Source organism: Chiloscyllium plagiosum, chromosome 5 (genome assembly GCF_004010195.1).
Source record: "Chiloscyllium plagiosum isolate BGI_BamShark_2017 chromosome 5, ASM401019v2, whole genome shotgun sequence".
NCBI classification, from domain to species: Eukaryota; Metazoa; Chordata; class Chondrichthyes; order Orectolobiformes; family Hemiscylliidae; genus Chiloscyllium; species Chiloscyllium plagiosum.
This window is the reverse complement of record NC_057714.1, coordinates 104453717-104478248: the sequence shown is the minus strand read 5'-3', so window position 1 is coordinate 104478248 and position 24532 is coordinate 104453717. Positions and strand designations below refer to the sequence as shown.

General features: G+C 43.6%; 1 protein-coding gene across 1 annotated transcript in view; it reads right to left on the bottom strand.

The window, feature by feature from the left end:
* The window catches only part of paxip1 (PAX interacting (with transcription-activation domain) protein 1), a 114865-nt gene that overhangs the window by 14829 nt on the left and 75504 nt on the right, over window positions 1–24532 (bottom strand). The window contains exons 10-15 of the mRNA XM_043690723.1: window positions 18705–18842; window positions 13580–13701; window positions 6995–7179; window positions 5916–5959; window positions 2965–3032; window positions 643–745 (exon numbers count right to left, since the gene is read on the bottom strand). Coding sequence (XP_043546658.1) covers window positions 643–745; window positions 2965–3032; window positions 5916–5959; window positions 6995–7179; window positions 13580–13701; window positions 18705–18842 — 660 coding nt within the window. The remainder of the gene's footprint in view (window positions 1–642; window positions 746–2964; window positions 3033–5915; window positions 5960–6994; window positions 7180–13579; window positions 13702–18704; window positions 18843–24532) is intronic.

Here is a 24532-nt window from a genome sequence, read left to right as displayed (position 1 = left end):
GTACAATTACAACATTTAAAAGGCATCTGGATGGGTATCAATAGGAAGGGTTTAGAGAGATATAGTCTAAATGCTGGCAAATGGAACTAGATTAATTTAGGATATCTGGTCGGCATAGACGAGTTGGACTGAGAGGTCTCTTTCCGTGCTGTATGACTGACACTTCAGAACCGACCTCCCTGGTTAAATCCATCTTTAGATTTTCCAATTCACCCTGAATCTGCACTGCGATGAGGTAATTAGTTATTGTAACACAGTAAGAGGCTGTACAGTGCAAACTTTCAGATTGCTGTTGATACTGATGTTTTAGCCATTTATTCCCCCACATTCCCCTCTTCTCCCAATTCAGGGAGGCACCTCAGATGGTTTTGACTGAAGAACGGCAACCTGAGTGTACCACATGTTAAATGAATGTCAAGACGAACAGAAAGCCAAGTCAACAAATAACCCTGTGGTAAAGGGCATCTGCTGATATGCTGCCCCTAAGTTTTCACCACGTTACAAAACTAAAAGACTGCATCCACTTAATGGTTAGAATAAATCACAGGGCTAATCTGCCGCCGTGATTGGCTGCTCAACGGAAGACCCCTTCAAGTATTACACAGAACAAGAAGTGAGAGACGAGGCGCAGGGAAGGGTTACCTTGATGTACTGCTGAACCTGGGCAGGCTCAAATCCTGTGAACAGCACTGCTGGTGTTGACTCTGGAGGGAGCTTTTTTGATGGTGGTGGCAGATCCTCAATCCTGGTTAGACAGATGACTTGCCGAGTCAGAAACTGTGATCATATCGATGGGAGATAAAAAAAAACCACACAAAACTACCCAGGTCATCTAGCTCTCTCACCCCGATACCACATGAAGTGCTCTTTTTGTTTTCTCTCTCTCTCGAAGACACAGACTACTGTTCCACAGGCAGATTACAAGCATGTATAGCAGGAGCAAGCAGGCTATTTGGTCCACTCCACCATTCAAGATGATCATGGGCGAACTCACTTTAACCTTAAATCCACATTCCCATCTACCCCAGGTAACCTTTCAGCCTCTCTTGTTGAACAAGGAATTAAACTACTGGATTATTAAAGCGGAGGGATAACAGCATACCATTCCTTTCAAAATAAACATTCAGGCAATGACGGTGTCACTGTCTAGGCCAGCATTTATTGCCCATCCCTAATTGCCCAGAAGGCCGGTAGGGGAAAACCATATTGTTGTGGGATAGGCCAGACCAAGTAAGGATGGCAGTTTCCTTTGGTCTTTCTGAATATCGACAATAGAGTTATGACCATCATTCGACTCTTAATCCCAGATATTTATTGGATTCAAATTCCACCACCTGCCACGACAGGATTCAAACCCAGGTCCCCAGAGCATTAGCTGGGTCTGTGCATTAACACTCCAGCAATAATACCACTAGGCCATCGCCTCCCCCGAAACTGTTGGGATTCAATCCCCACACACATGCACATTGGGTTTGAGTGGGTTTGAGTTTGTTTCTCTTTAAAACCATGCGCCTGGTTTGCAGTGCAGTGACGTCAGCAGATGGGGTTCAATTCCCACACTGGCTGAGGATACCACAAAGGTTTCCACGTTCTCAACGTTTCTTTTTGAAAGGATTGTAGATGACACTAAACTTGGAAGTGCAATAAACGGTGCGGAGGATAATACGTGACTTCAGGACACCACAGAAAGGATGGTAAAATGGGTGGCACATGCAATTCGGTGCAGTAAGAAGTGAGGTGATAATGGAATGAGGAGCAACGATATGAGTTAAAGGGGATTGAAGAAAAGAGAGACATTAGCATATGTGTGTACAAATCACTGAAGTTGGCAGGACACTAACAAAGAAATGACTAAATAATGGGATCCCGGGTACCAAAGCAACAAAGTTCTGCTAAACGGAGATAAAACTGGAGGCTGGTTGCAGCTGGAGCACTGTGTCCACTGTGAGTATCCCTCTTTGCAGAGAGACGTTCAGACTTTGTAGAGGATGCAGATGAGATTTACATGAATGACTGGTAAGGTCATACAGTAACTTAACAGGAAGTGCTGAAGAGATTTGATGGATGTGTTTAGTATCGTGAAAGATTCAAATAGAGTAAATAAAGGGAGGCTACTTCTAACTGATAAAGGGTAGGAACCAGAGGGCTAAAGGCAATTGCCACATGAACCAAAGATAACAGTGGGGGAAACCTTTCTTAGGAAATGTGGTGATAGGATTTGGAATGCACTACTTGAGAGGTTAGTGGAAACAGATTCAAAAATGAGGAAATTGGATAAATGCAAAAAGGAGAAACAAATTGCAGGAAGAGTGGGGAGTGGGACCAAATGAATTGCGCCTTGAAAGGGCTAGCACATGTTTGATGGGCAGAGGGGCCTCCTTCTGTACTAGTTTTGTTCTGCGTCTCGTCAAGAGTAGGCCAATGTCTGATCCATCAATTTAACATTTAAAAAGTTAATGACAAATACATTATGTAGCATTGTGATTACTTGAATTACAATTTTAAAAAATGCATTCCATTAAATTCCAAAAGCACTCAAGTTGAGGACAGCAAGAGTTTAAGACAACAATTTGGAGATTTATGTAATGCAAGTTGTTTCACATTTGTGTAGGTAAAAACAAGGAATGCAGATGCTGGAACCAGAGTCGAGATTAGAGTGGTGCTGGAAAAGCACAGCAGGTCAGGCAACATCCCCCGGATGCTGCCTGACCTGCCAGCACCACTCTAATCTAGACTCCTGTTTCACATCTGTATTGTACTTCAGAGACATTGAATGGAGAGTTAAGGAAAACCACAAAACAAACCAAACAAGGACGACAGTAACTGGAGACACCAAATAACAGCAGTCTGTCACAAACTGGCCAAGTCTCTTGAACTCTATAATTGCACATTCTCCACCACACAGGCCAATGCAACAATAAATCTCAAACTCAATGAGAAAAGCTATGGTCATAGTCACCTTACCTTGCTCTTTTCACAGGAGGTGGAACGTTATAATCATTTTGTTTCTGTTTAATCTGGAGACGTACATTCTGCAAGGTAAAAGACAGACCATCAGGACACCTTTAGCAGGTTCACAGAGGAAAGAAACACATCACTCGTCTCAATGGGAGCTACGCCAGCAATGGTGTTCCACACAAGTCCTAGCATCCTTCTTCATCTCATACCCAATACTCCTGACATAGTCTTTCATTTATTTTCCCCTTGCACTTATGTAATTTCCTCATGAAGAGGATCTACACAATTGATCTAATCTACACCCAGAGATAGGAACTTACTTGGTTGGGTAAGGAAATCTCTCCCGAACCCCTTTAGTTAGGCCACACTTCAAATATTGTGTACAATTGTGGTCACCACTCTACGAAAAGGATGTAGATGCTTTCGAGAGGGTACAGAAAAGGTTTACCAAGATGCTGCCTGCTAATGGGGGAATTTTAGCTCTGAAGAAAGATTGGATCAACTGGGTTTGTTATCACTGGAATGCAGCAGGTTGAGGGGCCGCCTGAAAGAAGTTTAGAAGATTGTGAATGGCATGGACAGTGGCAAGTATGAGACTTTTTCCCGGGGGTTGGGTGTGGGGGATCTCACACACAAAGGGTGGTGAGTGCTTGCAATGCATTGCCAGAGGTGGTGGTGGAAGCAGACAGAATAGCAGCTTTCAAATAGCACCTGGACAAATACATGGTTAAGAAGAGAATAGAGGGATATGGATCCTCTAAGTGAAGACAGTTACAGCATAAAAGTGCATGATGTGTCAGCACAGGCTTGGAGGGCCAAAGGGCCTGTTCCTGTACTGTATTGTTCCATGTTCTTTCACAGTTATCACAGGCTATTTTCCATTTATGGCCCTAACTCTCCTGTGAAAACATCGGTTCTGTGTCTAGGAGAAAGTGAGGACTGCAGATGCTGGAGATCAGAGTAAAGAGTGTAGTGCTGGAAAAGCACAGCAGGTCAGGCAGCATCCAGGAGCAGGAGAATCGACGTTTCAGGCATAAACCCTTCATCAGTTTCCTGAGGCTCAAAACATCGATTCTCCTGCTCCTCGGATACTGCCTGACGTGCTGTGCTGTTCTATGTCTACCTTTACAAAGAGCTCTCCAAGATTGAGAAGACATCACGTTTGCAAGCTCCATTCCTGAGAGAGATGTGGGCATCACCAGTTGGTCAGCATTTATTGCCCATCCCTGGTTACCCTCAAGAAGAAATCTGAACCACTGTGGGTAGACCCACAATGCTGTCTGGGAAGGAATTTCTAAGTGAAGTCTATCAACTTGCTAACTCAACTACAAGTTACCAATGTACAAAGCAATTTACTCTATATTGTTGTGACTCAAAACATTAAAGTTTTCTCCCCATCGATGTGCCAGACCTGTTGAAGTTTTCCAGCACTTTCTGCCTTACTTCCAGAATTCCAACATCCACAGTCTTCATTTTCATTTACTATTGCCTCAGTTTATAGGGGAGGTGATGGCCTAATGGCACTATTGCTAGACTGTCAATGCAGAAATCCTGCCTTGAATTCAGATGATGGAATCTGAATTCAATTTTTAAAAATCTGGAGTTCTAATGGTGTCCATGAAACTGTTGACAATGATCAGGAAAAAACATATCCATCTGGTTCACTAATACCATTTAGGGAAGGACATCTGCCAAACTCATCTCGTCTGGCCTACATGTGACTCCAGCAACGGGCTGACTCTCAACTGCTTTCAGGGGAATTATGGCTGGGCGATAAACCCTGACCTAGCCACACCCCGTCTTAATTCATCAAGGAACAGCGCAATTAAAGATGCTGGCTGTAGGCATCTTTGGAGCAGGGAATTGGTGTGGAATGCTAACACCTCCCAGAAACATCGCCAAAAGCTATCATATGCTTGACACAAAGCTGCTCACGGCATTCAGTTCAGGTTATGCAAGGGTTACTTGGCTCATGATTCTGCAGCCTGGGTATAAAAACAGACAAAAAAAAACTGAGAGGCGAGAGTAATTGCTCTTGACAGTGAAGCTGCCTTGGATGAGAGTGCGGCACCGGGGAGCTCCGAAAAACTGCAGTCAATGGGAACTGGGGGAAACACGCTGCAGACTGAAGCCTGAAGTAGCAGAGAGGGAGATAATGGTGGCTACAGTCTGGCACCAGGAAAGGGTCCTCAGCTGAAACATCTTCAGCTCTTTCAATAATGACCCTCTCTTGATCCTAAGGTCGGGAGTGGGGCTGGTTGCTGATGATAGCAAAACAGTCTCAACAGTTTCCTGTGTCAGAGAACTCCACAGGCTCACCAATCTCTGGGCAAAGAAATTCCTCCTCATCTCAGCCCTAAAAAGGCCCACCGTTGAGCGTTAAGACTCTGAACCCCGGGTTCTGGATTCTGCAGTCGTCAGGAAAATCCTTCCACCCTGTCAGAATTTCTTACGTTTCTATGAGGTATATCTCCCGATTTTCTCAACTCTGGTAAATACAAGCCTAACTGTTTCAGTCTCTTCCCAATATGTCAGTCCTGCCATCCCAGGAATCGGTTTGGTAATCCTTCTTTGCAGTCCCTCAACGTCATTTCTCAGACGCTGAATTTAAATTCCACCAGCTACCATGGTGGGACTCGAGTCCATGCCCCAGTGCATTGCCTGGGCCTATGGATCATTTGAGCAATTTTTATCACTATGTCACCATATCCTCTTAAGATAAATGCAAATGCTTTCTTTAGCCAAGGTATTTTGATGTACATCATTTGCATTGAAATAATGAACCTGCTTTGGTTTGATTAAAGCAAATCAACTCAATCTCCCACAAGTCTACACGCATGGCTTTTAGACTTAATCTGGGGAAAAAGGACAAAATTCAGGAGAGGGTGAAAAAGGGGGTAAAAACTACATAGCAGCAGTCAACACTTGAGACAGAGGGTAATTAAATATGGTCATACCATCAACAGCTCCGGAGAGATCTTCAGTGGCATCCGCCAAGCAGCTGGAAACAAAAATGAACAGAATTTAACCAAATCTTTATCTACCAATGATACAAATGCCACAGAAAATATTGCATGCAATTCTGGTTGCCACATTAGCAGAAGGATGTGGATGCTTTGGAGAGGGTGCAGAGAAGGTTTAACAGGATGTTGCTTGATCTGGAGGGTTTTAGTTATGGAGGAGAGGTTGGATAAACTCATCGTTTTCACTGGAAATTCAGAGACTGAGGGGCTCCATTTACAAGTATACAAAATTATGAGAGGCATAGAAAGGGAGGAGGGTCAGATGCATTTTGTTCTGTTCTATTCTTTGTTCTCCATGAATATTTTTACAGGAAGGATGGACAGAGGATGGATAACTTAATCACCTTCTCAAAAATAAGAATGGCATCTTACAGATATTTAACTACCTTTAAATTTAGGATAGCTTTAGCACAAAGGATGATAGCACATTACTAGAGTGCTGGCGGTGCTTTTCGAATTTCGGGTTTTGTTTAATTTTGTCTGAAATAGGAGTAGCTGATCTACTGCTTCCATTAAGAAACTGAGCTTTGTCAACACGGGCTACAACAAAACTGTGAAAAATGGAACTTGGAACAGAGAGAGAGAGAGAGAAGTTCTGGAAATGCATTGTGTGTTGGTCAGGGTTCAATATGTCGAGTCAGCTTACGAACTGGTGAGGATGTCTAGCTGAAGAATAGCAAGATAAGTCCGCTCGGACTTTATTCATGAGGCAGATACGGGGTTTGGGGGGGTGGGCGGGCTTTTAGATAAGCACATGAATATGCAAGGAATGGAGGGATTATGGACCAAGGGCAGGCAGAAGGGATTAGTTTAACTTGGCATCATGTTTGGCACAACATTGTGGGCTGGAGGGTCTGTTCCTGTGCTGCACTATTCTACGAATGATGGTGAAAATTCAACATGGCAACCAGCTCGGGTTTCAACTTGGCTGAGGGATCCAGATGAACCTCTCATCTTTTGCCATTCCATGAAAGCCAGATGAATTTGGCAGCTGAAAATTTCACATACGATACCTAAAAGGTTTGAAACCAGTTGTGGATTGGGGGCAAGAGGGTCCTGGAGGTTGAACACTGTGTAGCGACTGTGCTGAATCTGTCGCAATGCGTCGAAGTTCCCGAGGAGAATGTCACAGAGCCACTGAGCGTTCACACACGGTATCCTCCACTCCTTCGCCTTCTCGTATTTCAATCCACACGGTCTGTTCTCAAGACAAGCCACCGGGAAAGTAGAGTCAGTTCACTTTCAAATCAAACACCAAGAGGAAATCTCACCATACTGTACCCTGAAAATGAATTCTCAACGGTGTCTATTACATGGCATTTTGGAGAAATTTGGGGGTAACATCATTTTATGATTTCAATATTTTTTGTAAAGTTGTCCGATAATCATTGAAAACAAATTCAGCTTGTTCACCAGTGTCCTTCGGGATTAGGAAGCTACTGTCCTTATCAATGGCAGAGCCAAAACACCAGAAAGATCTGACAACTGCAAGGTGGTGTCATATCCAGACCGTACAGCTCAGTACCTAGGTGAATTTCCTCACATGAGAACTTCCTCAATAATTATGAATAAGAACCTGATTAAGAAATTTTCAGGGATCAGATCATAGAATTATGCAGTAGAGAGCCTTCAACCCATCGAGGCTGTACCACCCAAAATACACTACAATCCTCACGAGTCCCGCTGTCTCACACTGGGCTCAGCACCTTGAATGATATAGCATTTCAAGCGCTCATCAAGTACTTTTTAAAGTTTGCGAACTTTTCCACCTCCACTACCCTTGCAGGCAGTGCATCCCAGACCTCCACCACCTTACTCCCTTGTTACGGACCTTTTGCCTAAGGGGACAGCTGCTTTTGGTTTACACTGTCCATACTCCTTATTATCTTATACACCTTGATGTACTCCAGCCTCTCTTCATAGCTGAGATACTCCAGCCCAGGCAATACCTTGGTGTGGTATCTATTGCTCTTTCTTGCACAACAGAAATAAGTCTACCACACTACAGTGAGCTGGTTTGCTTTTGAAAATAAATAACTTTTCTAATATTGTTTCATATATCAGGCAACTTGACTTTCTTACCGTTGCCTGCATGCATGTAATTCGTTTGCGCCAGCTATTGCATTGTCAGAGATCACTTTATCTAGTAAAATCATAAGGAGCACAGATGAGGTGAACAGCAAAGGTCTTCTAGGCGATGCTGGAGATCAGAGTCTAGATTAGAGTGGTGCTCGAAATGCACAGCAGGTCAGGCAGCATCCGAGGAGCAGGAGAATCGACGTTTTGGGCAAAAGCCCAAAGGTCAGCAAAGGTCGTTTCCCAAGGGTGGGTGCATTCAAAAGTAGGGGGCAGAGGCTTATGGTTACAGGAAAAAAGATTTAAACAGGACTCGAGGGGTAACGTTTTCACACTGTGTGGGGTGCATGCATAGGATGAGTGAGAGGAGGTGCTGCAGATTGGTATTACAACATTTAAAAGGCTGGGTACATGAATAGGAAAGGTTTAGAGGGATATAGGCTCATTTGCCAGCATGTGGCCCAAGTCAGATTGGGATGTCTGGTCAACGCAGATGAATCAGACCGAGGGGTCTGTTTCCATGCTGTATGACTCTCACGTATTGTTATTCTCCTGACTAGGACACTTTCTCCCAGCAATTTTTAAAAACTGTGTGTTAATTTGCAGGCAAGATAACTCTAAACAAACCTCTGAGCCAAGTGTTAATGAAGCCTAAAGTCACTTAGTGACTCTTACGTGGTATGCATTTGTGTGGTTACAGTACAAAAGGTAATCATAAAGTCATTCACAACAGTAGCAATTTGTAAGAAATATTGCAGACCGGCTGCTTATCCGTTAGTTAGACAGCAGATGGTCTCGAACAGTTGGCGGTTCTGCTTGCGAGCAATCCATGGCAGACAACAACTGATATCTTTAGAAACAAAGATCTTTATCGTTTAGAAGGAGAATGCAATGGAGTGTCACTGAATTAACCCCAAGCGTTATATACAGCTTGAATGCAAAATCAACTGTGGTACTTATCCTATTTTCCAACTAAAACATACATCGATATCCTGTGTCCCATTAGCATATGTCCCCCACTTGCCAGTTTATTATCACCAATAATTGTGAACATATGATGCTCTAACACAAGGGACTGGGATCCTTCACTACAAAATGCAGAGGTTCTGTGCTTGTGCATCAAGATCAGCACTAAATGCAGAAAAATGATTCCAACCATTCACCATTCTTGAAGCACTCGGTCTTGCCCTGACATTTGTCTTCACAGTATGCTATTCTTTTCTAAAGCTGCAGAATGGTAGCTGTAATAATGGTGCAAAATACAACACCATCAAGTGTCTCCCCTGTCCTAGAGACAGAACAGTTGTGGACCAGATTTGCAAAAAAGGTGCAAATCCCAATTGCAGTAAGCCCCCTTCAGAGTGCTTGTAGTCACGAGCTAGTTCCTAACCACAGAGACCTGCTCACTAGTTGCCTGTTTCTGGATCAATGGTGCTGGAAGAGCACAACAATTCAGGCAGCATCCGACGAGCAGCAAAATCGACGTTTCGGGCAAAAGCCCTTCATCAAGGGTTATTGCCCGAAACGTCGATTTTGCTGCTCGTCGGATGCTGCCTGAATTGCTGTGTTCTTCCAGCACCACTGATCCAGAATCTGGTTTCCAGCATCTGCAGTCATTGTTTTTAACTAATTGCCTGTGCTCACTGGCTAATACTGCCCAAGAAACTGTCTCCAGGGCCTCACTGCTCCTTACTTCTGTCAGCTCCTACAGCCTCTCAACTGTTCACGACCTCAGCTTTCCTGCAATTCTGGCCTCTTGCGCATCCTTGAGTTTAATAACTAAACTAAAATCATTGAACTGCGGGTGCTGAAAATCAGGAACAGTAACTGCTGGAAAAACTCAGCAGGTCTGGCAGCATCTGTGGAGAGAAAGCAGAGTTAACATTTCCAGTCCAACGATCCTTCTTCAGAACCCACTGTGGCTGCACAAACAGATGCCTGGGACAAAAGCTCTGGAATTGTCTCACCAAATCACTGTTACAAGACACTCCTCATGAGCTACTGCTCTGTTGAAGGCTTGGTTGACTTGCACACCTTCTAATGGAATCACATCCTCCCCATAGTGAGGCCGTGACCCGAACTGCAAATAGTACTCCAGTTATAGTCTAACCAAAGTCCTGTATAGCTCCAACATGACCACCCTGTTCTTATAATCTATACCTACCACTTATAAAGGTCAGCATCCCATATGAATCATAGAATCCCTACAGTGTGGAAACAGGCCCTTCAACCCAACAAGTCCACACTGACCCTCAGAAGAGTAACCCACCCAGACACATTCTCCTACTACTCTACATTTACCCGACTAATGCACCTAACCTACACATCCCTGAACACTGTGGGCAATTTAGCACGGCCAATTCACCTAAGCTGTACATCTTTGGACTGTGGGAGGAAACTGGAGCACCCGGAGGAAACCCACACAGACACAGGGAGAATGTACAAACTCCACACAGACAGTCACCCGAAGCTGGAATCGAACCCAGGTCCCTGGCGCTGTGAGGCAACGGTACTAACCACTGAGCCTTTTTAATTACCCAATTAACCTGCTCTGTCATCTTCAGGGATCAGTGGACAAGCACTCCAAGATCTCTCTGTTCCTTTGAGCTTCCAAGTGTCTTGCTATTCATTGAGTACTCCCATGTTCCATTCCTCCTCACATTTATCAGGGTTAAATTCCAACTGGCATGGAGTTGGCCATCTGACCAAACCATTTATATAGGAATGGATGGTCATCAACAAACCTAAATTCAGAACTCAGAATAAGAAAACGTGTAACATATTACCGTAATTTGGATTTTTAAGTAGAGATAAAATAGGTCCTGTGAAGCTAACTTTGTTTTAAAAGTTCAAAAGGTGTTTTGAAGAGTTAACTAATCAAATCATTTCAAGAAGGCATGTGATTTGAATGGTCTCCAACAGGATACTTGTGACATTCATTGACGAAGCTGAAGTTTTGATATGTACAGAAAGCCAGTAAGGTTCTGATGGATTTGAGTTTAGTTCAGAACCAGGTTTCAGTTCAGAAGATGTAAGTTTCAGTACAGAAAGATAGTACGTGCAAGCCAAGCTACAAAACTTCAAACTGAAAGAGTTTATCTGTAGCAGTGTGTGTCGTGGTTTTTAAGCTGCCAAACTGGGAAAAAAAGTGGAGGCCACAAGAAACGAATAAAGATTTCAAGGCCATCAAAACCAGTAAGTCAGTAAAGTAAGAGGGCGGCATAGTGGCTCAGTGGTTAGCACTGCTGCCTCACAGCGTCAGGGACCTGGGTGACTCAGGTGACTATCTGTGTGGAGTTTGCACATTCGCCCAGTGTCTGCATGGGTTTCCTCCGGTTTCCTCCCACAGTCCAAAGATGTGCATGCTAGGCAAATTAGCCATGCTAAATTGCCCATAGTGTTAGGCGTTACTGTCTGAGAGAAATGGGTCTGGGTGGGTTACTCTTAGGGTCGGTGTATACTTGTTGGGCCGAATGGCCTGTCTCCACACTGTAGGGAATCAAATTGAATCGAATCTAATAAATCAAAGGATTAAGATAGGAGTGACATTTTGCAGGGATTGAGAATCTATAAAGGATGTTGCTAGGGAAAAAAAAAGGTTAAAACTTTGTTTTGCAGTTTACCTTAGTATTATTTTGAACTGCTTGTTCCAGTTATAAACATATTATTCCAGTAATAAACTCATTATTCTTTTGTGGAAAAATACTGCCAATCTTGAATATATTCAATGACTAACAAATCACAAAAAAATTAAACTCATTATCTATCAAGCCAGTTTTCATTCAGGGATCGGACTTGGCCAGTATTACCATCAGCTGAGATAATAACAGAAGAAAACGTTTCACCCAAAGAACGATGAGAATGTGGAGTTAAATACAACATGAAGGTTGAAACGAATCGTATAGATGTATTTATGGGGAAGCCAGGCAAGCATGCAGAGGAGGAAGGGAACAGAGAATAATAAATGATAGATTCAGATGAGTAAAGATAGAAGCTAGAATGCAGCATGAACATTAATATGGACTGGTTGGGCTGAAATGCCCCACCTCTGTGCCATTTATCTTATGTAAAGGTCCTGTTTGCTTACTTCCGTGCCCCCTCCCCTCGGATTTTAAAATTCTGTACAAATAGAATCAAATGCCTTTCAGTTTAGAACTTGACAAAGCATCAAGTGACTAAAGACTGAAGCCCGTTACAAAAACATTCTCGGCTAGCCCAGATCAAAAGAAAATGTTCAAAATTGAATCAAATTTACCATCAAAACACGCTCGAAACAATGGGTTGCACGAGCAAAGTGTCCAGCTTAAATCAGTCATGGACACACGCTCACCACCAGCACCAGCAAATTCTCTTATTGAGATCCAAACATCCGAGCAAGTGGGACTTCAGTTAGAGAGACTGTGGAAGTGAGTCTAATTCAAGCAGAGTTAAAAATAAAAATCACACAACACTTGGCTATAGTCCAACAGATCCTATAGACTAGCTAACTGATGTCGGAGCAGCACTCCAAAGGCTTGTACTTCCAATTAAACCTGTTGGGGTATAACCTGGTGTTATGTGATTTTTAAACTTTGTCCACCTCAGTCTAACACCGGTACCCCCACATTATACTTGCAGCAGGTCAGAGAATGTCAAAAGAAGATTTCATTGAGATATTTTCAAAAACGCAGTCTTTACAATATCAAAATGGTTGGTCATCAGAGGTCACAGATATTAAAAAAAAGCAGGGACAAGATGAAGAAAAGTAAAATAAAGAGTTATGATCTGGAAGAGTTAAAATCTGTAAAGCCTGAAAGGGTTGCCGGAGCAGATTGAATTGCAACTTTTAAGATGTTAAATACCTGACGGAGGAAAAACAAACTTTGCAATGCTGAAGGTTAAGTGAAATTGCGTGGGTCCATTTGGATTGGTCATTCAAAAGGACTAACATAGGCATAATGGGTCAAATGGCCTAATCCTGTGCTGTACCCATTCAATAAAACCTTAAGCGAGAAGTATTTTTAGTTTAGAATTCCGACCGAATTGCATTCTGCCACATTAGCTCTATCACTGCCACTTAGAGTTGTCTCCCATTAACTCCTGCGCTCTCTTCACCCACTCAACTGCTCCAGCCCACAAACACTTGAAAGTTATGACAGGTAGTCTTTGGAAAAAAAGACAGGGAATCATGATGAACCATAATTACAGCAAATGTACCTTTGACTACCAATTATTTCACTCAAGAAAGCAGTTGACCATCATTGCTCTCAAGAGTACCAGACCTTCAGGCATGAAACTGTAATAATTCACTCCAGATTACCTTGATACTCTCCGTAAAAGGATTCTGTACAAAATTGCTTACCGTCATTTTAAAGGTGTACTCAACCAAACACATTACAAGCCAATGAAATACTAAAGAAAAACTTGGCAGACAGCACATCAGAATTAAGCTGGTGAAAGCCAATGTCTTTTTCTTTTGCGGTGACAAACAGTACCCTTCACTAACAATCACCGCCATTTCACATTAACAATAAAGAACTTACTCTTTGCAGATGAGGACAGTGTTGCTGCGGCAGAGGTATCCCGTGTACTTGGCCCCGGCTAAATAACCCATCAGCTTCAAGTCAGCTCGATCGTTATCCATGAAGCCAGTGACAGAAATCATCTGCAAAGTCACAGGAAACAGTTCAGTTTGTTTTTCCAGACCTGCTCCACCAAAGCACCTTTCATCCATGGACAGCAGAGAGAGGTGAAGAAAAAGACAGCACAAATAAATAGGAAACCAATCTTTCCCACCATGCCAGCTTACTAAAGACAAAGAACCTTTCTGATCCTCAGACACACTATACACCGCACTGATGCTTAAGTGCAGCATTCTGGAATCGCCAGTTAAATTGAGGATTTATTTCTTGATCTGTCCAATACATTGGTAAACCTGCCTCTGGGTTTGGTATTTCACATGTTTATTCGTTAGTCTGGTCGTTGCCAAAGTGAAACTGTGCACCAAAAGTAACAAAAAAATCAGGCGTTGTTATTGCGATGGGGAGCTGGTGAGGCCACAATAGAAACGCTTTGAGTAATTTTAATTTTGGTTACCCTCTCCTTCGACAAGCACGATCCAATGTTGGGCTCAAGGACCCTGGACGTTAGTGAATAATCGAGGCACTCCATTAAAGCTTTGCTTTTCAAAGTTTGGATACACACCAGCTCATTTAAAATGTTGTGAAGAACATAACTGTCAGTAAAGGGATCACGAGTTACAGGGATAAGGCAGGAAAATGGAGATGTGGATAATCAAGTCAGCCGCACTCTCCCTGAAAGGTGTAGAAGACTCTATAGGCTGAATGACCTCCTTCTGTCCCTTTGTTTCGAGGGAGAGGGCCAGCTAGTTACCTTATATTATTTTGGAGATTTACTGGCAACATGTGGAGGCTTCTCGAGCTCCTTAACTTCCCATTTTACAGATTTCACAGCCCCACTTCAGCCGGGGGATCACCACAACCACAGAGCTCCTTGGCCATCGTGATGAAGCAACTGTAGCTTGTTGAGCTTTGTCAGCTGGGGAAGGACCGGACTGGAAGATTATGCAAGTGGCAGTACAAAAACTGGCCCATGGGCTAACAGACGTGACTCCTGGTACAGCTCATCCCAGGACATGATTACTGTCTACTCCCCCACCATCCACCTCCCTACAAGTCCTCCCAATACTGAGGAACTATGACACACTCTCTTGTGCTCTCTCAGGACATCATTATTGCTAATGCACTCAAAAATAGGCCATGCACAAAGCACAATCTTTCTTGGGTTCAACCCAACCTCTGAACACAAGACAGCTATTATTTCAGCCAACTGAACTTGTCAGTAGCAATGTTTCAACAAGACCGACAGCTTTCCTTAGCATTCTGATTCAGGACCCCTCTATAATTGCTTTCCAAAGAGAATGGATGAAATGAATGGTTTAAAAAGTTTAAATAATTAAATCAGTTCTGGACACAGGCTCTGTTGCGCCTTGATTCTATTATGGCCATCTGTCTAATATTAAACTGTCAAATGGACCTTTGAGTAATAGCTGTTCCTCTGACAATGTGTCTAAAGGGACAGTAAACTGCAAGCAATCCTCAAAGATAAAAATCAGGGTTCAAAATCAGTATAAATAACAGAATAAATTAAGTACACAGTGACAGCACTGATACTTTTCAGAGGAAGATAGAGACAAATTTTCTACTTTATTAACCATTGTTAAATTGAATTTAAATCAAACTGAACCAATTCATCATTTTACAGCTAGGTGCAAGTTACCAATGATGCAACAGCTTTAAACTTAGTGTTTCTAAGTCAGTGCTTCTAAGTTATCATTTCTAAGAACTGAGTTAGTAGCTCTCTCATTTTCAATCACAGAGTTCCAGGATCAAACCCTACTTCACTGCCCTCAGAAAAAATTCCAGGTTGATATCCAGGGGAGTACTGAGGCACACTGCACTGTCAGAGGTGCCTCGTCATTAAACACAGGATTTAAGGGTGTTGCCAGGGTTGGAGGGTTTGAGCTATAGGGAGAGGCTGACTAGGCTGGGGCTGTTTTCCCTGGAGTGTCGGAGGCTGAGGGGTGACCTTATAGAGGTTTAGAAAATCATGAGGGGGCATGGATAAGGTAAACAGTCAAGGTCTTTTCTCCAGTGTACAGGAGTCGAAAACTAAAGGGATTAGGTTTAAAGTGAGAAAGGGAAGATTTAAAAGGGAACACCGGGGCAACTTTTTCACACAGAGGGTGATGCATGTATGGAATGAGCTGCCAGAGGAAGTGGTGGAGGTTGATACAATTGCAATATTTAAAAGGCAGCTGGATGGGTACATGAATAGGAAGGGTTTAGACGGATATGGGCCAAATGCTGTCAAATGGGACTAGACTAATTTAGGATATCTGGTCGGCATGGACGAGTTGGACCAAAGGGTCTGTTTCTGTGCTGTACATCTCCATGACTAGCTTGGGTGGAGTCATTGTGCTATTTTGAACAAGGGAAGGGAAGTTATTCCTGGCATTTGGTCAATATTTACCCCTCAATGTCACAAAAATAAAATCTGTTGGTCATCATCACATACCTGTTAGAGGGAGCTCGATGGGTCTCAAATTGGCCACTATGTTTCTGACATTACAACAACTACGCTACCCTGAAGTGCTTCTTTAGCTCTGGATGATCTTCGCGAAGTCCAGTAGTGATGTCAAGTGCCAGATAAATGCAATCTTTCTGTGCTTATTCAGTCCTCATTTTATGATTAAGATGTCAGAAAAGTAATGTCAATGGAAGAGAGAGCAGGAAATCCATTATGAAAGAATACTGAATGCAAAAGACAAAGGCTTTATACCAGTGACTCAGTCAGCTTTAGCACTTGGCTCTTATCTCCTGTTTAAATGTCATCATGCCATTAGACTCTAACTCAAACAAAAAAAAAATTTAAAAAATCGGCATGAGGCACATGGTCACAGAGACTGAATGAGGCAACTGATGCTATGCATCGGCTTATTATCCACTCAATTACTGAGCTCACCAATTGTTCTGAATGTCAGTACAAACAAGAGTAGCTGACAACAATAAACCCGATTATAAGAATATGTGCAGTAGGTTATATTGCATTGCATATTAGCAAACATTCGCCGTTTCCCACAGTATCTAGAGTACTGCATTCGCTGCTCACAATGTGGTCTCCCCTACGTTGGGGAAACAAAGCGTAGACTGGGTGACCACTTCACAGAACATCTACAGTGTGTAAAAAGACCCTGAGCTTCCAGTTTCCTACCATTTCAATACCCCACCCTGCTCCCTTGCCAACATCTCTGTCCCAAGTTTGCTGCAGTGTTCCAGCAAAGCTCAGCACAGGCTGGGAGGACAGCACCTCATTTTCTGTTTGGGGACTCTACAGCCATCTGGATTCAGTGTCGAATTTAACAATATTAGGGCTTGAGGCACCTACCCCCAAACCCCACTCCTACATAAAACCCATCATTAGCTACAAATAGTCCCCATTAGCAGCCATTCATTCTCCTAGGGGGACCGCTATCCAATCTTTTGTCCGCCCAAGGGTTCTTCTCCCTCTTTAGGTTCCACCTCCACTTGTCACTTACTCCTTAACCCCTCTGACAGTCTGTCAATTTTCAGTCTCACTAGACCCCATGGCATATTACCCACAAACTGGACCACTTTCTAGCTCACAATTAATAAAATTAACGAAAATTTCCCAAGCAGCCATCTTTTGGAGAGACTTGAAAGAGGCCAAAGCAGTCAGATCAAACCAATATTAAATGTCCCCAGGCATGATTGAAGGAAGGGTAGAGGGAAATTTCCCTGTGGTCCCAGTACATATTATCTAATGTTTTGACCCCTCAAATCAGCATTACCAAGTACGAGTTGACCTAATGGTTATCACACCTCACTTTCTGGAGTTTTCGGTGTACAAACTGGTTGACATGTTTATGCCATTACAAGTGACAACACTTCAGAAGTACATCATTGGGTGCACCGTCCTGTGGGAAGTCAAATGTTTTTTAAATGTGTTCATGGTTAATGGAGGAATTGCTGGCTAGGCTGGTCGGTTTGCTGGTGCAACAGGTAATTTGGAACGCAAACGGAATGTTATCTTTCATTGCTAGAGAGATTGAATTTAAAAGCAGGAAGATTATGTTGCAGCTGTATAGGATGCTGGTGAGGCCACACTTAGAGTACTGCGTGCAGTTTTGGTCTCCTTACCTGAGAAAGGATGCACTGGCACTGGAGGGGGAGCAGAGGAGGTTCACTAGGTCGATTCTGGAGTTGAGGGGATTGGCGTATGAGGACAGACAGTGTAGACAGGGATAACATTCATTTGAATTTAGAAGAATGAGGGGATATCTTACAGAAACATAAAATTATGAAGAGAATAGATAAGATAGAAGCAGGGAGGAGGTTTCCACCGGCAGGTGAAACTAGAACAGGGAGGTAATTAGGGGGGGCAGATTTAGGACTGAATTAAGAAGGAATTTCGTCACCCAGAGAGGGTTGTGAATCTGTGGAATTCCCTGCTCAGTGAAGTAGTTGAGGCTTCCTCACTGAATGTTTTTAAAGCCAAGATAGATAACTTTTTGAATAGTAAAGGAATTAAGGGTTATGGTGAGAGGTTGGGTAAGTGGAGCCGAGGCCATGAAAAGATCAGCCATGATCTTAGGGAATGGTGGAGCGGGCCCAAAAGGCCGGACGGCCTACTCCTGCTCCTTAATGTTCTTATTTATTGCCCGGAGAGCAATGAAGAGGTAACCATTCTGCTGGGAGTCTGGAATCACATGTAGACCCAGACCAGGTAAAGATAGCAGATTTCCTTCCTTAAGTTTTGTGAACCAGATGAGTTCTTACAATAATAATTGACAGTGGTTGCCATTAGCTCAGTTCTTCAGCCTACTTTTTACCGAACACAGATTTTACTACCTGCCATAGTGGGATTCAAACCCTCATTACCAGAACCTTATAGTCTGGGCTCTGGATTCTTAGTCCAGTGACATTAGGACCATGCCACGGAAAGTGCAATATATACGCTCCACCTTCTTTTTAAACGTGTATTGCTCAAGAAATATGAGGACACCACTTGAGTTCTAGCAATCCCAGTCACTCAACGGCACATGTCGCCTGGTGGTAGGTTACTCACGTGCTGTGAACACGGCTTGCCTCCTGGCGGGAAAGCGACCGGAAAATGCAGCCCTCGATGAGGTGGAATCATCTTCTTCTTCTTTAAAATGGTGTTCAACCAATGAGCGGTGATGCATCGCTTTCCTTCTCTCAAGGCCTAGTAACAGAAGGACAACGTTAAATGTTAAGAAAACAATGGTCCCAAAATGATCGTGTTGAAGTACTGCCAACAGGACATGCAAGACAATGAAAAAAAAAAGAGGGAAGATCATAACTCTGTGGCTACAGGACTAGGCTTCAACTGAGCTCATCAATGCTGCACTCAAGTTTCAAGCACACTACTGCCACTGAAACCCAGCCTGCCAATGCTTGGTGAAGGATGCTGATAAATCTCAGGCCAACTGCATTGACCAGGAACTCAAGATGGTTACCAACACAGGAAGCATCTGGAAATATGCCCACCTTCTATATCTGCAAACTCAACTTCGATATCAATGTGAAGCTCTTCACATTCCAAAGCCCATCGCTGACTCCTCTTGGTTGAAGGAAACTGCAATTCTAAGAAATCCCAAAAGAATACTGTTTTGGACTGAGGTCAGGAGACAGAAATAAGGGGAAATAAATTGTCAGCTAGGAAAATGTTATATTGAACAGCCTGCAGGAAGATGCAATCTATCCATGTCTGTATGCAGTTGAGTAAAGGCGAAAGCTGCGTGTTTTATTTGACAAAGAAACTGTATAAGGTCATTAAAGGATGAATAACATTGATTGGGCTGGGTGGGGGTGGGGGCAGAAAGGGAGAACAACGACACTAATGAGTGGAATTGGAGGGTATGCGCTAAAAGGAATTAAAGTGGAAAGAAGAAATGCTTCATGGCGCAGAATGATTCAAATTAACTGCTTCAAATTCTAAAGGGATGCCTTCTATCATTGGAACTGCTGTGATCAATTCTCTCAAGAGCACAGAACTAACTAATGAGTCACAGTGAGGAACCGGATTTATTCTTTTGTCAAATGCTTCTGTAACAGTATTGACTGTGGCTCACCAGGGATCAACCGGAAAAGGTTAATTACATCCCAGAAAGGTTACCCAGTATCCCAAAATACTGAGATCAGATAGAACACCGTTGATATTAAATGGAAGTGTAACATTCAGATTTATTCTTATTGCGGCTCTTGGCAAACACCATCAGCATTTGCAGTTCCTTCCCTCAAAATCGCCTCAACTTGGATGCGTCACAGAAGTTTACAAAGACAAACCCATGTGGGACCAATAGTCCATGTTTCACACAAGTCACCTTCCTTCATCGTGCTCTATCTATACATCTGACTATTCCTTCCTCCCTCACGTATTTAACTGCGTTAGTGCTCGTCGCCTTCATTACTTCATGTGACAAGGGGGTGAACTTCCCATTCTGAGTAAATCAAGTTCTCTCTCAAATTCCTGACTGGATTTGAGAGTGATTGATCAATATTTAATCATGCATAGTATTAGACTCTCACTCCCAAATCACACTGGCTTCAGGCTACCAGGACCAAAAATTACATTTTTTTTTCATTCTGCTCACTCTTGCAGAAAGAAGATTATCCCCACAACTATGGGCCAACAGTTTTAAGAATGGAAGAATGAGGAGCAGGAGTAGGCAATTCAGCCCCTCGAGCCTGCTCCGCCATTTAATAAAATCATGGCTGATCTCATCTCTGCTTCAACTCCTCTTTCCTACCAGTTCCCCACAATCCTTCAACCCATTTTTAGAACTCCCCCCTATTTTTGCCAAATAAAATCTCCAATGCCCTGCCTCTACAAACTCCACTGGTTTTCCAGTAAATTGGTCAACCCTATTCACTTTGCTTCCTAAACTTAATGTCAGTACATCCCACCTCTATCCACCTACCCACCCAATAACATTATGAAACTAAATGTAATCAAATGCCCATTAAGAAAAACAATACGGAAATGATCACTAAAAATAACTAATGTCCTCTGGGGTCACCCAAGGATGGAAACTTGTCTACTTCTGCGTTTGTTTTTAATTTGAGTCATATAGCATGGAAACAGACCCTTCAGTCCATGCTGACCATGTTCCCAAACTAGACCCATCCGCCAGCGCTTGGCCCATATCCCTCCAAACCTTTCCCACCCATGAACTTATCCAAATATCTTTTAAACGTTGTAACTGTACCCATATCCATCACTTCCTCTGGGAGTTCATTCCACACTCTAACCATTCTCCGTAAAAATAAAATTGCCCCTCAGGTCCTTTTTAAGTCTTTCAGGTGTTTTGCTTGCTCTTAAAACACACACGACTTTAGGACACTTCATCACAGAACTGAGGTCCAACACACCTGGTCATGTGCCATTTAACTAATCAAACAAGCTCCACGACTGTTTCTTCTATCACCTTATGACCGAGTTGCACACCAACACTCTAAGCACCAACTTAAAATTACTCCACACGTATGTTACTTAATGGCGAAATCAACATAAAGCCAGTGAAGTCTGATTTGCCAATCTTAAATTCCATTTCAATCTCAGTAAGACCACTTCTCAATATCCATAGCATCACCCCACAAGGAATCACCAACATTTATCATTAAGAAGCCTGAATTCTTCCCAATTTGGCATCAACAATATATCATGGAAGCTGCTTTAAGGATAGAGCTGCCAGTCAATAATACAAGCCAACAGATTACCATTGTCCTCAGATTGGAGGAGGAGAAACAGTCTTGGATTACCATACAGGCTTGGTATTGAAGACAAAAGTGTTCAACAAGGTTCCGCAAGATAGATTGATTATAAAGGTTAGATCACATGAAGTACAGTCGTTTATATACAAAATTAGCTCTGAGGTAAAAGACAGTGGTGGAGGAAAGTTGCTTTGCAGCCTGGAGTCCTGTGATCAGTGGTGTGCCACAAGGATCAGTGCTGGGTGCGTTGTTTTTCGTCATTTATATAAATGATTTGGATATGAACATAAAAAAGGTATAGTTAGCAAATTTGCAGATGTCACCAAAATTGGAGGTGTAGTGGACAGCGAAGATTACAACAGGATCTTGATCAGATGGGTCAATGGGCCGAGGAGTAGTAGATGGATTGAATCTAGATACACGTGAGATACTGCATTTTGGAAAGGCAAATCAGAGCAGGACTTATACATTTAATGGTAAGGTCCGAGGGAGTGTTGCTGAACAAAGAGACCTTGGAGACGTAGGCTCATAGCTCCTTGAAAATAAAGTTGCAGGTAGACAGAATAGTAAAGGCAGCATTTGGTATGTTTTTCTTTACTGGTCAGAGCATGGAGTATAGGAGTTGGGAGGTTATGCTGCAGCTGTACAGGACATTGGTCAGACCACTTTTGGAATACTGCCTGTATTTTTGATCTCCTGGCTATAGGAAGGATGTTGTGAAACTTGAAAGCGCTCAGAAAAGATTTGCAAGGACATTGCCAGGATTGGTGGGTTTGAGCCATAGGGAGAGGCTGAAAAGGCTGAGGCTATTTTCTCTGAAGCGTCAGAGACTGAGAAGTGACCTTATAAGATCATGAGAGGCATAGATAGGGTGAATAATCAAGATGTTTTCCCCAGGGTAAGCAAGTCCAAAACTGGAGGGCATTGGTTTAGGGTGAGAGGAGAAAGATTAAACAGGGATCTCAGAGCCAACGTTTTGACAGATGGTGGTGTGGACCGAGCTGCCAGAGGAGGTGGAGGAGGCTGGTACAATTACAACATTTAAAAGGCATTTGGAGGAGATCATGAAGAGGAAGGGTTTAGAGGGATATGCGCCAAGTGCTGGCAAATGTGACTAGATTAATTTAGGTCAGCACAGACGAGTTGGACAAAAGGGTCTGTTTCCGTGCTATATACCTATGACTTTATGAATGTAGCTAAACCCAGACTATTTTCTACAAAACTGAGCTCTGAAAAAAATGCCATAACCTCGAAGCATCATTCGGGCCATAAACACTTGTTTACTTTTCATTAGTTTCCCTTCTGTATCCCTCACCTCAAGGTGATTTCGGAAACACTTCCCTCTGAGATTTTTCACTCTGCAGTAAGATTGCTTTCACACCAATTGCTCTGGATTCTCAATGAAATGGGAAGTGGCCAAATAGGGTTTAAAACAAGAGCCTTACTTTTCAGCGTTCGGACAGTCCATTCTTCGTCCAAGCTACATTGTACTTTCCCTCCTCAAAATACCAGAGGAACACGCATTGCTACAGCCTCAATTCTCCCTGTAAGTGCCTTTTCTGGACAAACTGATCCATGTAATTATGGAAGCGTGGTATCTGGTACTTCAGAATAAAATTTCTCAAAATGTTATTCCCTTGAAGCATTCAGATACTCCGCAATCTGAGCACCATTCAGCAGCTAATTGGCACCGAATTGAGTTTTCCTTTTTCAGTCAGAGTGGTTGGTGACTGGAGAGCAGTGGTGACCTGGCAGGTACAGGAAAGGCAGGTTGTGCTTCGGGCTTCCCTCAGATTGGGGGAAAAGAGTCAGACTCTTTCGAAAAACATGCACAATGTCAGCAGGATTTGAGCGCGATATCAACACCAACCTGTGGACGAACACCAACCAGTGTAGAGAGTCAGGACCAAAACATTGTCACTAGCATCCCTTACCTGCATCTGCCTCCACTTCCCCACTGTCACAGCAATTAGCAGTCTAGGCATCTGCACCATACAAGTGCCAGAAAATGACCATCTCAATGGTGCTGAATAGGCCACTTACATCACCCTGGGAGGTACAAGTGCTGAAAAACTGAACTAGACTAAAAGGTAGGGAGGAGGGACTTGGGGGAGGGGCGTTGGGAATGCGATAGATGGAAGAAGGTTAAGGTGAGGGTGATAGGCCGGATCATCCCTTGTGGTTGGAGGGTTCCTAGGGGGAAGATGAGTCGCTCTTCCTCTAGGTGTTGTGTTGCCATGGTCTGGTGATGGAGGAGGCCAAGGACCTGCATGTCCTTGGCGGAGTGGGAGGGGGAATTAAAGTGTCCAGTCACGGGGCGGTTGGTGTGGGTGTCTCAGAGGTGTTCTCTGAAACGTTACGCAAGTAGGCGGCCTGCCTCCCCAATGTACAGGAGGCCACATCGGGTGCAGCGGATGCAGTAAATGATGTGTGTGGAGGTGCAGGTGAATTTCTGATGGATATTGAAGGATCCCTTGGGGCCTTGGAGGGAAGTAAGGGGGAAGGTGTGGGCGCAAGTTTTGCATTTTTTGCGGTTGCAGGGGAAGGTGCCGGGAGTGGAGGTTGGGTTGGTTGGGGGTGTGGATCTGACAAGGGAGTCGCGGAGGGAGTGGTCTTTCCGCAACACTGATAGGGGTGGGGAAGGAAATATATCCCTGGCGGTGGGGTCCGTTTGGAGGTGGCGGAAATGATGAAGGATGATCCGATGTATCTGGAGGTTGGTGGGGTTGTAGGTGAGGACCAGTGGGGTTCTATCCTGGTGGCGTTTGGATGGGCGGGGTTCAAGGGCGGAGGAACAGGACGTGGAGGGGATGCGGTGGAGAGCATCGTCAAACACGTCTGAGGGGAAATTGCGGTCTTTGAAGAAGGAGGCCATCTGGGTGGTTCGGTATTGGAATTGAGCCGCATCTGCTCCCAGGAGGACAAGGTGAAGGAATTGGGAATATGGGATGGTGTTTTTACAGGGGGCAGGGTTGAAAGAGGTGTAATCTAGGTAGCTGTGGGAGTCGGTCGTCCGAGATAGAGATGGAGAGGTCTAGGAAGGGGAGGGAGGAGTCTGAGACGGTCCAGGTAAATTTGAGGTCGGGGTGGAAGGTGTTAGTAAAGTGGATGAACTATTCAACCTCCTTGTGGGAGCACGAGGTAGCGCCGATACAGTCA